Here is a 16342-nt window from a genome sequence, read left to right as displayed (position 1 = left end):
CCCGTTATTACTTAAGACTAAGATTATTCTATTTTAGTTTTATTTTATAGTTCTTTATTCGCTACCGCGCCCATTCTTGTGTCAGCGAGGTTCGGGCTCAAGGAATCATTCTCATTCCTTTGTTTTGATTTTTTTCGACCACCTTCTTTCCTATTTGCAATCTTTTACTTTGTCTCTAAAACTGAGTCTCAATTTTGTTGCTTCTGTTAGTAAATTGAAATGTTCTTTGTATAATAGGTCAATGAGAAAAGTGCAAGACTAGCGAGATTTTAGCTGGTGCATTACACGATAATGGTTGAGATATTCTCGTGGGGCATAAAACATTTGGTAAAGGAAAGATTCAGGTACGATTATTGTATTTGTTAAATAATGATAGTCATGATATTAATCGTTATTTTGGTAAACCAAAGCATGAATCAGTAGTGCTTTTAATGTGGTTAAGTTAATATGAATTTCACTATAAAAATGTTGAATAATTATACGACTAGAATATTATAAACTCGTTATGTTCTGAAGCTTTTAATAAATACAACATATATTCTTGTCATGCTAAATCCCTTCTTCTTTTCATTTGCGATTTATTAATATCAATCTTTGATTCCTTGGCACTGTAAGCTTTATATACTGCACCCAAAGGCATGCTGTATTTCTTAGGTATTCTGCCAGCTATCTATCCAATCTTGTTTATTTACTTCCCATTACTCATTGCACAGCTTGCTCCCCATCGCCGCCATTTGAAGTAGGTAACGATCGCTACTTCTCTCTTTCGGCCTCTTTTTCTTTTTATTTGTACTTGTAATTATAACTAATTCATAATTTATCCTTTTTATTGTAATTGTAATTGAAATTAACTGTATTTTGTTTGTAATTTGTACATTGTCTATTCTTGTAATTCTTTTTGCAATTGTTGAATTTTTCTTTTGCTCAATTAATTGTTTGGTTTGAATATTCAGTCTCTTCTGCTAAGCGTGTATGTGAGAGTTAGGAATGTTGTTGTAGCTTATAAGGAGAGTACAAAGTGTTAAGATAGGTGATGTTGCTCACCATACAATTTTCTTGCACACAAATAGCCTCATCCGATTTTAGTTAATTATTTTTCTTTTTGCATTGCTAGCTTGATCAATTTCATGTGTTTCTAAACAAATTTTAGTTGACGTATTCTTGTATAAAGATTATCTTTGGTATGTTATTTTTTTAAAATGTTATGATGTGTTTATTATTATTTAAATTCATTATCATGTTACCTAATATGTGTTGATACTCTTACAAAAGTAGTTAATTAATTTATATTAGCAACTATTAAATATTAACAGGTTTGTGGGGGTGTTTAAAACCAATAAATGACCAATTTTTTTAATTAAAAATTTAATTTGTGGAAGTTTTAAACCGCCACAAAATAGTGAAAAAACGCCACAAAAATTAGTTTAAAACCCTTACTGAATAGACAACAAACTGCCACTAAATGATGTCTTGGAGTTTTATAAAACCGCCACAAATAAGCTTGTGGCACCTCAAATTTTGAGAGTTTTAAAAATTAGCACAACCCTTTTCGTGGGGTTTAAAACCACCACAATCTGAAAAAACCGCCACAAAATAACAAGAATCTTGTAGTGGGCCTCTTTTTTTATTTAAATGGTTGGAATGAATAAGTAAAAATGTAGCTATTCACATCCGTGTAAAATTTTGCTTGCCATGGATATGAAATTGCAAAATAATTTGAATTTGAATTTTTTGAAGTGAAAAATTTGATAAAGTAATAAAGAAAAGAATTAATTGTATTGACTTTGTAATTTTTATAAAATATGTAGCTCACTATTTTAATTTAAAAGTAATTAATTTCTTACTTTATTATTTTATCAATTTTTTGCTTTAGATAATCTTGATCTAAAAAACTTACAGTTAAATTTTAAAGTGGTCCTTGAACTTGCAATCGAAACTCTAACTCGTCCTTAAACTTAAAATTGCTCTAAATTTGTCCCTGAACTTAACAATGGTTGTCCTTGAGATATATTCTAGCGAATATTTGCAAAATGAGTGATGACGTGTATCGGAGATGCCACAATGGACTACAATGACTATATATATGTGACACATACAAGTTTTTAACTCAATTTGATCCCTATTATTAGGTTAAAAACCCTAATCACAAATTATCTTTACCAGATTCTCTTTCTTACTCTATTCTTCTTCTCCATTCTCTATTTTTACTATTTCAAATTCAATCATCATCAACAATAACATTATTAGAAAAGATTAAAGATTATTGTTTTAAGGCTATGACAATAAGAAAAGATCACCAAAAAAAAAATCCAGCAACAATCGAATTTTCTTTTTCTTCTTCTTCAACTCCATTCTCTATTTTCACTCTTTGAAATTCAATCATCAGCAATAACAATAACATCATCAGAAAAGATCAAAGATTGTTGTTTTAGGGTTATGACAATCACAAAAAAATTTAGCAATAATCAGAAAAGATCAATCAATCTAATAAGCAAGTATAATCAACCCAAATAAAAATAAACATCAATTACAGAATAAAAAATAACAAAAAAGGAACCTTTGCACTTAGGGGTGGCAAACGGGTCAAAATCTATCAAGCTGACCCGCGTAGTCCGCTAAAAAAGATGGGTTGGGTTGAAAATTTGAAATCGCCAAATTTAAAAAGCCTGCCTAACCCTCACTACCTAATTCGTGGACTTTGGCTGGCTTCAGTGGGGTGGGGCAAGCTTCTTGACAAGCCAAATATTTTTTTTGTCAAGGCCATTTTTTTACAAATTTTTATGAAGTTATTGGTTTACAAGAGGATGAAGATGATAATGAAGATGTTCTAAGGTATACTTTGGATTATGTTTTATGTTTGATTGATTATAAACTTGAAGATGTTTAATTATATGTTTTGGATAATGTTTGTTTTTGCTTTGGACAATGTTAGTTTTATTATTTTGTTTCAAAAAACTTAGTTTATGATTATGTTTATTACATGTTTATAATTATAAAGACTTTATTGTTTGTGAATTTAGAAATTATAATTTTTTATGTCTTTAGAAATTATAAATTTATTGAAATAGTTGTGAAATTATATATGTTGTTTAATATTTATGATTTAAAAAAAAAAAGAGATTTGACGGGTTTGGCCCGCCAGCCTGCTGTTAGGCGGGGCGAGAGAAGAATTTAGGACGCGCTCATTAGGCGGGGTGGGGTGGGCTTCCTCGTTTGCCACCCCTAATTGCATTTATATTAAAACAGGATCAGTAGGAACAATCACCCAAAATATTACACAATAATGATTGAGTACCTAAAAAAATTATAAAAACTCATCTTGGCCGCCACATGCAGAGGAAGAGAACTGGGCCAAGGAAGAGAAGAGGGAGGTAGAGGGAGACAAATATGAGACAAGAGAAGAGCATAGACGACGAGCAGTGATGGCAACAAATAGAGAGGAAGGCAGCAGCGAGCAGTGAGGGTGAGAAACAAGACGATGTAGTGACACAGAGGAGTCGGCGAGTGGCGTGCCGACGAGATATAGGCCGGCGAGTGGTGCGGTGACGAGATGGAGGCCGGCGAGTGGCGCAACAACGAAATGGAAGCTGGCAAGAGACAATAACAGAGAAGGTTGAGATTTTGAGCTCTATATCTATCGTGTTTGAATACTGTGAGTGTCATAGACTAGATTGGGAAAGAGAGTGAGCGGCGCGGCGCCGAGACGGCGACTAGCGAGAGACAGCGATAGAGAAGGGCGTTTGGAGAGACAGAGAGGCACCGAGACTAAGTTTGGAGAGAGAAGACGTAAAAGCTATTAGAGTTTATATATATATCGTTTTAGAGGAGAGAGAATGTTTGCCAACGTGATAGATCCAGCTCAATTTTCTGATGACGAAAAATATTTTAAGAATTATTACGAGTCTTGGAATATAATTTCAAAAATAAATTTAAGGTTTGAATATAAGTTTAGAGACTAATTTAAATATTAACTCAGATAGCTTATCCATATGCAATCTCATAATTACTGAATATGAAATTGTGGTAGAAAATATTGGTGAACCATGTGGATGTATAGCATGCGAAATTAGGAAGGAGACCACTTTAATAAAGACACCAAAAAATATTTTTTTAAAAGACATTTATATGTGTCATGTTATTATTGGACATCTTTATTAAATCGATTAATAATTTATTTTTTAATAAATCAGAACAAAATCAGTTTATTATAGTAACAATAATAAACCTAATTGTCTGCATTATAATTATTAGATCCGATTTAATCCGATCGAATTACACAATCTAAACCAACTATCTTTAAATTTTTTGATAAAAAGATAAATATATCACTGACTTTTTATTTTGCAGACATTTAAATTCCTAAAAATTTAAAAATACAATTAAATTCCTAAAAAAATTGAGTTTATTATTATTGTTATAAAAAAATCGATTTTATTTTAATTTGTTAAAAAATTTAAAAATAACCGGTTAATTAATACGTTCAATAATAATAGGACACTTAAGCTTCTTTACAAAAACACTGTTTAACATCGATTAGGAAATATATGCAAAAGTGCAAAACACTTTCTTTATCCGTCTGTCTCTATACATCCGTTCCAAACACTAGCTTTAAATTGTGACAGGTAGCCCCAGAGGGAAAGAAAAAGACAAGAGTGAAGAACGCAGGTGTCATACCCTGAAGACCCCGGCGCCCTGTCCCCCACCCCACTCTCTCAATGGCCATCTCTTTAAACACTCCTCTTCCCTTCCGCTTCCTCTCAGGCTCACCACCCCCATTCCCCCTTTCTAATTTAACCCCAATTTCACCCTCACTCAACCATAATCGCCTGAGTTCTTCCAGGTTCAACTTCCCTGCACCAACAACCAACCTCCCCACCATCAACTGCGATTACACTGCTTTTGAAGTATGTAGTAGCTTCTAGAATGTAATCCTTTTTCTTTTTATGTTGAATGAAAATGATTTAGCTTTAGTTAGTATAGTTTTTAGGACTAGATATAGAATAGTAATTTTCATGTCATATCCATTGCTGTTTCGATGTTGATGAATTTCACATTTGTGATCGTATTTATATAAGACTAAGACTAATTAATATTATATGAATGCGATATATTTTTTTTTTGGCTTAAGGTTAGAGATGTTAGCTATCAGCCTCCGGGGACTCAGCTTAAGCTACTGAATTCAGTTAGTTTCTCACTTCCGGAGAAAAGGTACTTTTTAGCAATAACTTTTCTCCTTTTAAAATTTGTGTGTTTAAATTAAAAGAGGTAGATCTTTATTATGTTTATCATTGAGTTCCTATTGACATGATTTAGCTTTTAGGTGTTAGGTGCTTGTACTTAATCCCTGCTGAATTTTTGTCAATTGCTGCAGTTTTGGTCTAATTTTCGGACAAAGTGGAAGTGGGAAAACAACACTCTTGCAGGTACTTCTTTTTCTCTCTTTTTTTTTCCCTGTTCGGGGAATTTAATTGCATGAATATTCATGTTAGTTTCATGTTTGGGTAAGTATTATTGTTCCTCCAACGGTCTTCCTTCTCTTCATGTAGCTTCTTGCAGGAATAAGCAAATCGACCACTGGATCCATTTACAGCCAAAAGTATGGAAATGATGGAAATCCTATCCAGCCTCCTGAGCCTTTGTCACCAGAAAGAGTTGGTATTGTCTTCCAGTTTCCTGAGAGGTATGAAACTATGAATATTAATTGATTTGAATATAAATAACGCATTTTTTGTTGTATTGCTTTGATTAAAATTTGATGTTGTAAACCTTGTATCATATACATAATTAATTGTTGGGATTTGTACAGCCCAAGAAACCTACACATAGAAATACTAGGAAAGAAAAGCATTGCTGTGGACGTGGTTAGGACTGAGGACAAACATGTAACATTATAACAATAATAACCAATACAATTTATTATTTAGTCATTAGCCTTTCTAAATGGACACCACTATGTACAAGGCTCCAACCATTATGGTAGCTAGTGGAGGCTTTGATTATTTTCTGCACCTTACTGCTGTCTATGTTGAATCTTAGCTACTCGAACATTTAACCATCAATTTACAAGATGACTAGCCCTCATGCTTACTATGGTCATTTAAACTTTCTAGTATTATGTGGCTGAGGCTTCTCCCAATGGTAAATACATTTGCCTCCTAAAAGTGCCACATGGGTTCGAATCTCTCTTGATGAAAAAGAGAGTATCTAATGGGTGTGTGAGTAGAGTGGGTTGTGTGTTATGTGTTGTATTGGCAAAAATAAAATAAAATAAAAACTTTCTAGTATTATATATTTTATATACATAAAAATGCATATATAGTCTGACATAAATAAGACTGTTATGCAGTTTCTGTTTCAGACAGTCTAGCATTATAAGATTGCAGAGGGCTTTTCATCTGTCATAGTTTATTTGTTTATATGTAAATCTTGTTTGATCATTTTTCACTTGTTCTACATATGTGTTGCAAGCTAGGTATTTTTTAGCTGAAACTGTGCTTGATGAAGTCACTTTTGGGTGGCCAAGGCAAAAGGGTAGCTATCAATTGAGAGAAAATCTTGCTTTAGGGCTTCAAAGGGCAATTAACTGGGTAGCTATGCCTCTGTATATTACAGGGTGTCTTTCCAAGCCTTTGTTATCATTTTATCTTTATATTCATATCTACTGCTCTTACTGTAGGTTGGATTGAATGGGATATCATTGGACAAAAATCCTCATTCCCTTAGCGGCGGTTACAAACGGCGCCTTGCTTTGGCAATTCAATTAGTAAGAATTTTTTCCTCTTTTTAAAAACTTAGAAATCCTGATACTGAGATGTCTGCTAGTTATTGCTTCATCTCTTCACCTGACCAGCCATGGAGTGATTGATGCAATCTCGGTTACGAAGTTATAGGTGTCAGTAGCATTAATGAGCTTCATGGTCTTTTCCAAATGTATTTTGCAGGTGCAAATCCCTGATCTATTGATATTGGATGAGCCTCTTGCTGGACTTGGTAAATAATGCAACCTGTGACTTCTTTATTGTGCTTTTCTGTTGTTATTCCACTTAAGGAGCTTTCCGATTTCCTCTCAAGGATTGAATCAAATAAATCTTACTAAAATCTAGTTTTCAGTTAATATTGTTTTACCAACTTTTTATATTTTGTAATTTTTAGAATATGAGCATTCTTATTTTAGGTGTCTTATTATTTTATACGTGAACCTTTACTTCTTCAATGATTATCTTTCAGTTAAAATGAAATAAAGTATATCTTTTAAAGTTGTATCTGATAATTTCCCACTGAGCAGATTGGAAAGCACGCGCAGATGTTGTGAAGCTTTTAAAGCATCTAAAAAGGGAGTTAACTGTTCTTGTTGTCAGCCATGACTTGAGGTTTTTACTAATTTCTCAATTAATTTTGAATCATCGTACATTTTTTTATTATAACTCAATCATTTTATATTATATCCTGCATATGTATATAAGAGTTTGTATATTGCTGCATTGGCTCATAATTTGTGTATCTCATTTTGAAATTCTAACTTCAATTGATACAAAGACATTAAATAAATTTGAATTTTGTATTAAAGTTGATGTGTTGATGGAAAGAGCATGATGCTGAGATTTCTGTAACTTCTGTTTTTCTGTATCTTGGTTAGTGGCTAAGTGACAAATTCAAACCTATCGATACTATATAGGAGTTTGTGCGTGCTGTGAACTCATAACAGTCACTCAGTGCCTCTATTATGACCTAGTGGTCCATTGTTTAGGTGTTGTAATTTTTCCAGTTGATCCTCAGTGTTTTGTGAAATCTTTAGTTTTTTATTTTATAACAATTTGTCATAAACATCTCTAATGTTCTATTTATTCCACCTGGCTACAATTATGGCAATGTGCTGAGCACTACAAAAATGGTACAAATGTTGAGAGGTTACGTGAACCAATAACAAGAAGTGGAGTGATAAAGTAATTAGTGAAAAATGGAGGATTTAATGATTTATGCACACCGCAGATTATATTGATTGATTTCATAATTCCTTTGGATGGGGATCCTATAATTTATACGCTGTTGATGGTTTTAAGGACTTCAAGGATAAAAGCAACATGGCATCCCTAATTAAATCCACTTTCTTTCTAAGTTGTTCAACCAAAGAAAGTAGCCCTCATCATCCCAACCCCATACATCAAATTATGGATCACCCTTTGTAGGATCAGTTCCCTCAATGTGCTTTAACTTCATAAAATCTTTGATACTGTTTAGCTGACCTGCGCCCACAACAATTAATATTTCCTATTAAGGTGATAGCCATAGTTAGGGTGTAGGACTGGAATGTCATTTAGCTTTGCAGTTTAAACTGGGTGTGGGTTAGCTATGAAGGGCTATTTTGGAGTTTTCAAGTTCTGTTTTGGATGAAAATGGGGATCCACGGCATAGCAGCTTGAAGGTGGTCGGTAGTGGTCGAAGGTGAATAGGGCATGTGTCCTCTCTTACGACAGTTATCCTTACACTAGCAATGGAGTAAAGGTCCAAAATGACTCTTGAAATTCGCACCGTGCCTCAAAATGGCCCTCAAAATTTCAATTAACCTAATATGGACCTGCAGATTTCAATTCGTGACTCACATTAACTCCTAGGTTCATCTCCGTTAATAGTGTTCTGAGTTGGCAGTTAAGTTGTCATGGGGGTCCAATAAAAAACGACACTGTTATGTGGTGGATGCAAGTTAATGTAATGTTAAAATACGTCTTTTCCCCAAAACAAATTATCTTTCTCAGCCAAAACCATTGACTCTTTCTTTCCTTTCTTTTATGGCGACATCATAAGCGAGCTTGTTGCTGCAACCTTCCTGTACCCAAAGCGTTCTGTATCATTCTGTTGGGGTTGAATTAACGAGATGAACCTATAGACTAATGTGAGTTACGAATCAAAATTTGGGAGCATAGATTGGGTTAATTGAAATTTCAGGGAGTCATTTTAAGGCACGATACAAAGTTTTGGGGCCATTTGGGACCTTTACTCCAAGCAATGAGAATGATGGGGTTAGTGGAAGCTGGAATGCATGCTACCACATAGTAGAGTGATACAAATCATGTGGCTATATAGAGATACATTCTCTTGCTAGATTCTAGCCTTCTAGGTAACATGCTAAGATAGAGAAGATCATGCCGAAACCTCTAGTAAATGTTCATAAAAAATAAATAAATAAGAAAAACCATAAATGGTTACTCAGAACTCAAAATTCAAATTAGCTTTGACTTAGACTAAGGACAAGAGAACAAAATCGAGTAGGCAACAAAATAGGGTTACTCTTGCCAGGTTTTATATTCCATGCTAAGATTAAGGTGCTCATGTTGAAATAGGTCTTTTGGTTACATATAATAACTACACGTTGAAACTATTGCAACAAGTTTTTTTTTTTTTTTTTTTTTTTTTTTTTTTTTTTTTTTTTTTTCTATCCAACAAGAGGGAAGAAAAAGAAAAAAAAGGGGGGGGTATTGAAAGAGATTTACATTTAAAATTTTCTTATTGCCAACTTGATTTCTGACAGAACACGGGTATCACATCATTCATATAGCCTTGAGTAGGACATGGGTTGCTCGTTGTTGTTTAATTATGTCTTGCACATGTGCCTTTTATTCGCAAAAAGAAATGGTGACTCCTGGATCAACAACTGTAATAAGGGACCAAAAGGATCATGCGGTCATCAATGCTTTAGTTAACTAATACAACAATGTTTTGCTCGTGCTTTAAACAACAGGAAGAAAATGATGTTGAGCACAAATCAGTAATCTAAAGAATGAAGTTGAGGCAGGGTTATGGTGGCAACTAGTGAAGGAAGGCCGTCATTGAGCAGCAGTTGTAAAGAGTGGTTGGCAGCAAAGATTGGAGTGGATATCAGAGGGAACCGGCATATGAAGTGAGGAAGCAAGGCAATGAATAGTCAATCCTAGGGTGTGGTAGGAATGGCTATAGGCTGATTGATGTGGGAACAAGTTCAGTTTTCTTTTTCGATGAGTCGGTATGCATCCAATAGTGTTGCAATAGTATTTAAATCTTTGTCCAAAAAGATTTTTTTTTTTTGCAAACTAGTTTTAGTTTCTTTAGATTATTACAATAATTATAAAATTACTTAAATGTACATCTTTTTGTATATAATGTTATATTAAGGATATCTTAGGCAATTCAACTATACAGGACCTTGTGCCCACTCACAACTGCTGTTCCTAAATCCATGTGAAGGGGACTTTTGTCCTATCTATGCATCCATGGTGGAAGAATCCCTAAATAAAGAGACCCAAATGGACAGTCCCTTTTGGAATATCTAAATAACAAACGAAGTTATTGGCATTGCCAAAATATAATATATACACACTTTACAGTGCTGCATATGTGTAGTAGATCGGTGGTTTCTCCGTTAATCATTTCACATTGTTTACCATTGCATATTGGCTGAAGTTTTTATTGCCAATGTTCTATTGCATATTACTGTGAGAACCACTTATTTTACTTATCGAGCTTCCTGTATGTATTTCAGAGAGTTTGCAAGTCTTGTTGATCGATCATGGAAGATGGAGATGGGTGGCAACCTCAGAGAGGAGTTAATTCCATTGTAGATTTGTAGTTCATACTCGCTGCCTTTTTATTAGCACCAGATTCTGAGGTTTGAACCATAAGCTTCAAGTGCTTGATGTATTTTCTACTTGCAACATGATGACATATGTTAAAAGAATAAAGGAAAAGGAAATTTAACTATTCGGATATCTCAAAATAGCTTAATTTTGTGGGATATTTGCTTGTTGACCATGTGTTAAGGTCATTGATGGAGTAGTGGTCTAGGGTTCTGTTAGGGACCAGGCCTAAGTTATGGGCCTTAGTATTTAAGAATAACAATCCGTTAGTTGATTGACGGCTATAAAGAGAGAGTTAGAGAGGAGTAAAGGTGATATAGGAAATTAGTCACGAGTCTAGGAGAACAAGGGATATCTCAAATATCCCTGACCTTTTTATTTCTCTATTCAGCAACAATACATGTTCTCTAGATGGGACTGTCGGAGATGACTATACGATTGATATTAATGAGAGATTGTTGAAGTGATGTCACAACACCACTATGGACCAACTGGAGTCACAACATGGTTAGCTGGAAACAACTAGGAGGCTCAATCATCATACAAAATCATCGTAGCTCCTATTCATCATGATGCTGGATACTCTATCGAGAATGGGGGAAGCAGTGGCAGATGAATATTGTTGTAAACACTGGCAATGACAGGTGGTATTAACACTGGTTGGAATTAAAAGGACATTGGGGTAGGCTGCATGGAGGGAGATGAGCGGAGTGTTGTGGTTTCCAACCAGAAGGATGCTGGAAAAAGACACCAGTGTGATGAAAATAGTATCCTTTTGACTTGGAAAAAGAAGAGAGTAGTTGTGCATTTGGTTTGTTGAGGTTGATGATGATGATGCAGTTGTTACCAAAAGAAGTCGTTGGCAAAGAATTGCATTGGAAACTAAGGTCATATGCAAAAAGCAGCCATGAATTGACAAAAATTGGTGATTGGGAGTTTGAAAGTCTGAAAAGGCCTGTGACATATTGAGTTCTAATTCGTGATACAAAAGCTATTCTGAGGTTAGGCAAGGCTGCTTTTTACAAAGTAGACATGGATTTTTCTTGACTACAAAATATTGAAATTAAGGTAGAATAGAGGCCTATAGAGGATAGAAGCAAAACATTATGACTAAGTATCAGCTCAAGGGAGAAAGAGATGAATAAGTGCTTAACAGGCATTTGTTTTAATGACACAATTAATACAGGATATTAATCATAGTAGTCATGTCAGGGAACATGACATATCCCATCTTCTTTTTCATATTTTTCTTTCTCATCTCTCTCTTTTTATCCCCATGATATTCCTTCGGTCCTTCCTGTCTTATCCTTGCTTGCATGTCCCTTATAATAAGTTCCAACCATTGATCTATTGTAAAATTGAGGGGTCAGATTTAGTTTAGTTTAGTTTCTTTTTTTAATATTTTATTAAATGACATTAATGTCAATTGAATCCAATTCAATGAGTTAAGATTAAATGACATCAATGTTATCTTTAAAGTTACACTGTTTTTATCTATCTATAATAATTTGAATCAATCAAACCGTTGATTTATAGTCACCTATCATGGAGATCATTGTACCAAATTTTGTGAAAATTGAATATCAGAAGCCTAAATCTAATTCATGCATATGTCAATCTTGAGTGTTACCATCAATTTTGATCTATAAAAAAATATATCAAATGATTTTAGATTGTTATGAAATTTTATAGATTTGATTTACAATGAATAAACTTCTGATTGTTGGTAGGTTTTGTAAAAATTTACTTTGAGACAAAGTTATTGAATAGTGTAACATTTTCTTAAACTTGCACTGGTATCATTTGATCCTATCTTAAACGTTTCTACTGCCTCTCGGTTGCTTCCCTTCTCTCCTGGTTCTTAGTTGTTGATGTTTGATTAGGGTTTGGTTCTGTACTTCTCCTTTTCCCCTATGATGGTTGACTTTTATTTTATTGGATTGTTGTTTATACTTGTACATTGGATTAATTGTTTATTATGAGTTTAAAGCACAGACTATGACTTATGATTTATAACAAAGAATGTATCAATTGTGAGCATACACATTATTTTCTGTTTTTCTTGAAATAGTGGCTATCCCAGAATTTACTATCCCATGGTGGCATTTTGGGGCCAGCCACTCTGCACCACTATCCGAGATTGACCACTTCGATACTAAAGCTGGGATAAAATGCAGACATAATAGGCACTGAACAAACTTTGTAATTATGAGTTGCCTTTCTTGAATTTGATGGAAGAATGATTCATGAGAACCAATAAGAAAATAGTAGAAGTAACTGATGTCTACATATAAAGTATGCATACATGAAACTCACAACCTTAATGCAGCATCACTTCCACTTGGAAGTACACATATAAGATCATCATAGTATTATGAAAGAGTAGATTTTACAAGTCTATTATAGAGGCTCAATGTCAATGCCTTGCACTTTCTCACAGCTTAGGTAGCTACAGCTCCAGCACCAAGTCTATAATGCCAAAAATTGTAAATGGGTTAAAATACAGATATATGAACTAATTATAATGCAATTTCACATATATTATGGTGCTTATTGATGTTCGATTTCGGTAAAATTTAATATAAATTCACAATGGTTGGGTAATTAAAATATATATCCTATAAAAGGTTATAAGCTGTATAACTTTATTAAATTGATACATGCATCATTTGATCCTAATTCATATATATATGCTGATGAAAGATTTGTGTAAAAGTTTGATGTGTGCACTTAAATGTGTATGAGGAACTGTATGCTAGAGAGATAAGTACTTACACTCTGCATCTGTTTTGATCCAGTGCTCATTGTTTGCAGTTGAAGTACTGCAACTAAGCCCATCTTGTGGCGGGTTCCAGATGGGCTCACAGTTTCGGGAAGACTTTGTTGACTTGGTGTCCGAATTAACTCTTCTGCCTTTGTCTGGGTTTGTGGGGTCTCTGTTCTGATATTCATGGCAGCAGTCATGAGAAGCATCCTTAATCTTATCTTTGTTGGGTTTAGCAAAATCCTTTGCAGTTACGGTGTTCTCAGGATAGACTTTTCTGTGAAACATTCGTAGAACCTAGATATCCAAATGAAGCAATGAAATTATGATATGATAGATTGCTTTCAGCATATATTGAAGACATATATGTTGGATTCAGAGGTTTGCAGATTATTTTGGTACCTGAAACTATTCTGCCAGATGCTAAAACTGTTCAACTTGGAATGATATTTAACATATGACCTTCAGTGTTGTTAGATATGTTGAGTCTGACCCAAATCCCTTTGGCTAATTTTCTTCAGTCTTGTTACGAATTTTAATTCTTTAAGTTGCTTTGATTATCTTCTACGGCGAGTTCTATAGATTCTCTATGAAAGAATTAACTAGCAAATTTTTTGTTTGTTGTTTTTTCTTGGCTAATAAATTTGAGTAATAAATTATTTGCACAATCTGGTTTCTATATGTGTTTGATTCCTACTCTCATTGTATTCCGGGTGACCAAGAAACAAACATGCATTAAAATTTTCATTAGCTAACTTTTAGATGCCAAGGCAATAATCATAGGCAATGGAGATGGGGACAACCATTGAATTTGATGTTAAGTGCAGAAGATCTGGTAAAGACCTACCTTATGGAGCTTTTTATTGGTTGAAGTAGAGGCGGCATCATCCCTTGCAGCAGTATTACAGCTTTTTGAAGAGACATGGACTTTTTTCAACATCTTTCTCATAATATGCATGGCAGACTTTTGTGTTTGCTTGATTTGTGTTTCTCCTTTTTCTCCTGTCTCTATAGATTCTTGACTTGTCTTTGTCCTACGAAATAGCTCGGCAAGTGATGCCCTCTCTTTCTTCACTTCTGTTGTCTCTGGAAGTTCAAGTGATGACCCCAATAAATATCCTTGCAGTGGACACACAGCTTTGTTTGCATTGTCTTCAGCTTCAGATCCATCTATTTGCTTGCTACTAAGTGTGATAGTGCTTACTTGGCTGTTTCTTCCTGAAGATTCGTAGAAACTTTCTTCCTTTTCAGCCTCAAGAAATTTCTCAAGCTCATAACTAATGAGCTTCAGATCATTTTCCGTCACCTCTGCATTGTTCATAGTTATGTCTTCAATAGGCATGGGAAATGTTGGTGTTGCTGGTTCATTGTTGACTGTTTCTATGCCAAGAGTTCCAATTGTTAGAAAGCCTTCAAAGAGCTCGGAGATGGCTGCAGGTGTTTCTTGTTTGGACTCCCCTTCAACATCAAGCCCCGAATAAGATGTCAGACTTTCTTGATGGTGTGGCTTTAAGAAGCCGGGTTGATTCATGGAGCCAAAGCTTGGCATCATGTGGGAGTATTGGTTGTCACATGTTGGCTGTGGTGTAAGACAACTACAAGGGTTTGCTGAAATATAATTTCCAAAAGAAAATTAGTGAGCTGGTGAAATTATTAATGAAGATAATCTCAATACTTCCCATTGCTCTTGTTCTCTTGAAAGAGGAATACCAAACATGGGAAAAGGAAAAGTATAATAAGTTGAATTAAATGTCAACAAGAGATAGTGGTTAGTGATGTACAGGAAAATTTTATCTGCAGTTGGTTAGTGAATGCATCTAACATGTTGAAAAGAGATGCATATTTTCAAGTACATTAGTGTTCCTGATCTGGTTAAAATGCCTAATCTGCAAAACACCTGATGTTTACCTTTGTGGTTCATATATATTAATGCAGCTCAGTAATATCATAATTGCAAGAGAAAAAAGTAGTGGAAAAGAGAAAATAAGCACAGGTGAATGAATACCAAGTGTGAAATCCTTGAAAGGATCAATACTATTCTGCCGAAGCTTTCGATGCACCCACTGGAATATCTGCAACAAGGAAAATGATGATGATGATGAAGCTGAAGGATTGAAGGAAATGTTCCATGCTAATTTGACATAGGTTAGACACATACCTTCATTTTGATCTCTCTCTTTTGTTGATATGTGATGACTAAGGTTTTCTTGACTGAGATTATGCTGGTGGTATATATAAATGTCCAAATCGGAAAGGTATTTAGGATTGGTAGGGTATGATTGATTAAGTAAAAAGCTCAGAGGACTTTCCAGTCTGAATCTAAATGGGTTGGGAATAAGTAGATACTAGGAGTCTCAGATATAAGTTTACATAGATAAAAACATATAGGTAGAAACAACAGTTTGGTTGGGTATTCATTTCAAAATCTAATCAGGTGGGCAAATTGAAGGTGGAATGTCTACCATTTTGCCATTTGTCTATGCTTTTGTCTCAGTACGATATTTCTTTAAGTGGATCACACACGTAAACAAGTTGATAACCCCCCAACGAAGCACGCTGGTTCTTAAATGCTGAAGCACTGTCAATTTCAGAGAATGATGCTCTGCACATAAAATTTACTAAAATTGTTTGATTGATGGCTGTTTGATTAAGAAGCCCCACTTAAACTGACCACTCTACAAAATAGTAAAGTACTATGTCTCAGTTATTGCTTCTAGATGCATCCAGTTACATTTTCCAGAGGTTTGGATTATAAATTCCATTGTCCGACAGTTAGTTATAACACTAGGCTAAAATTTCATACAATTTGTCAAGTTGTGATAGGATTATGAAAACCTGAGTAACAATTGTGTGGTTTTGCAAACTTTACACCCCCCAATTGTTCAGTTAGCTCCTTATACAGGGTTGCGCACTTTAGTGGTAGTTGCTTAGATTTTGGATGATGCTTCAAAGTTCAAACATTATGAGAACA

The 16342-nt window shown here is 34.5% G+C and overlaps 2 protein-coding genes across 7 annotated transcripts; one reads left to right on the top strand and one right to left on the bottom strand.

The window, feature by feature from the left end:
• Positions 1-4572: 4572 nt before the first annotated feature.
• LOC112755064 (ABC transporter I family member 11, chloroplastic) lies at positions 4573-13849 on the top strand. 5 transcript variants are annotated; one of them, XR_011874561.1, is made up of 11 exons: positions 4597-4904; positions 5129-5208; positions 5372-5423; positions 5547-5680; positions 6473-6587; positions 6677-6763; positions 6942-6990; positions 7286-7370; positions 9737-9997; positions 10514-10639; positions 13422-13849. XR_011874561.1 is itself a non-coding variant. In XM_025802962.3 (10 exons), exons 1-9 carry the CDS (start codon positions 4716-4718, stop codon positions 10590-10592), a joined length of 870 nt encoding a protein of 289 aa, XP_025658747.1. In that variant the 5' UTR covers positions 4573-4715; the 3' UTR covers positions 10593-10639; positions 13422-13849. The 5 variants fall into 5 exon arrangements, 3 of the variants coding, with proteins under 3 accessions (XP_025658747.1, XP_025658746.1, XP_025658748.1); XR_003178888.3 differs by having other exon boundaries at positions 13406-13849; XM_025802962.3 differs by lacking the exon at positions 9737-9997 and having other exon boundaries at positions 4573-4904.
• On the bottom strand, positions 12793-16004 carry LOC112755063 (protein LAZY 1). Of its 2 annotated transcripts, XM_025802960.3 has the most exons (5): positions 15530-16004; positions 15377-15443; positions 14219-14979; positions 13383-13668; positions 12793-13076 (listed from the first exon to the last, which is right to left on the bottom strand). In XM_025802960.3, exons 1-5 carry the CDS (start codon positions 15533-15535, stop codon positions 13057-13059), a joined length of 1140 nt encoding a protein of 379 aa, XP_025658745.1. In that variant the 5' UTR covers positions 15536-16004; the 3' UTR covers positions 12793-13056. The 2 variants fall into 2 exon arrangements, with proteins under 2 accessions (XP_025658745.1, XP_025658744.1); XM_025802959.3 differs by having other exon boundaries at positions 15377-15714.
• Positions 16005-16342: the final 338 nt, after the last annotated feature.

The sequence above is a fragment of the Arachis hypogaea genome, chromosome 16, assembly GCF_003086295.3.
Source record: "Arachis hypogaea cultivar Tifrunner chromosome 16, arahy.Tifrunner.gnm2.J5K5, whole genome shotgun sequence".
Taxonomy (NCBI): Eukaryota; Viridiplantae; Streptophyta; class Magnoliopsida; order Fabales; family Fabaceae; genus Arachis; species Arachis hypogaea.
The sequence above is the reverse complement of the archived record's forward strand: the minus strand, read 5'-3'. Positions and strand labels throughout refer to the sequence as shown.

What these genes read in the sequence shown, in the direction of transcription:
- LOC112755064 (XM_025802962.3), top strand. Translation starts at nt 4,716, where the DNA reads ATGGCCATCTCTTTAAACACTCCTCTTCCCTTCCGCTTCCTCTCAGGC. An exon ending in GCGATTACACTGCTTTTGAA is followed by an intron (nt 4,905 to 5,128) that starts GTATGTAGTAGC and finishes TTTTGGCTTAAG; the next exon opens with GTTAGAGATGTTAGCTATCA. An exon ending in TTCAAAGGGCAATTAACTGG is followed by an intron (nt 6,588 to 6,676) that starts GTAGCTATGCCT and finishes CTCTTACTGTAG; the next exon opens with GTTGGATTGAATGGGATATC.
- LOC112755063 (XM_025802959.3), bottom strand. Translation starts at nt 15,527, where the DNA reads ATGTGTCTAACCTATGTCAAATTAGCATGGAACATTTCCTTCAATCCT. An exon ending in CCAATAAAAAGCTCCATAAG is followed by an intron (nt 13,669 to 14,218) that starts GTAGGTCTTTAC and finishes TTGGATATCTAG; the next exon opens with GTTCTACGAATGTTTCACAG. An exon ending in GATCAAAACAGATGCAGAGT is followed by an intron (nt 13,077 to 13,382) that starts GTAAGTACTTAT and finishes TTGGCATTATAG; the next exon opens with ACTTGGTGCTGGAGCTGTAG.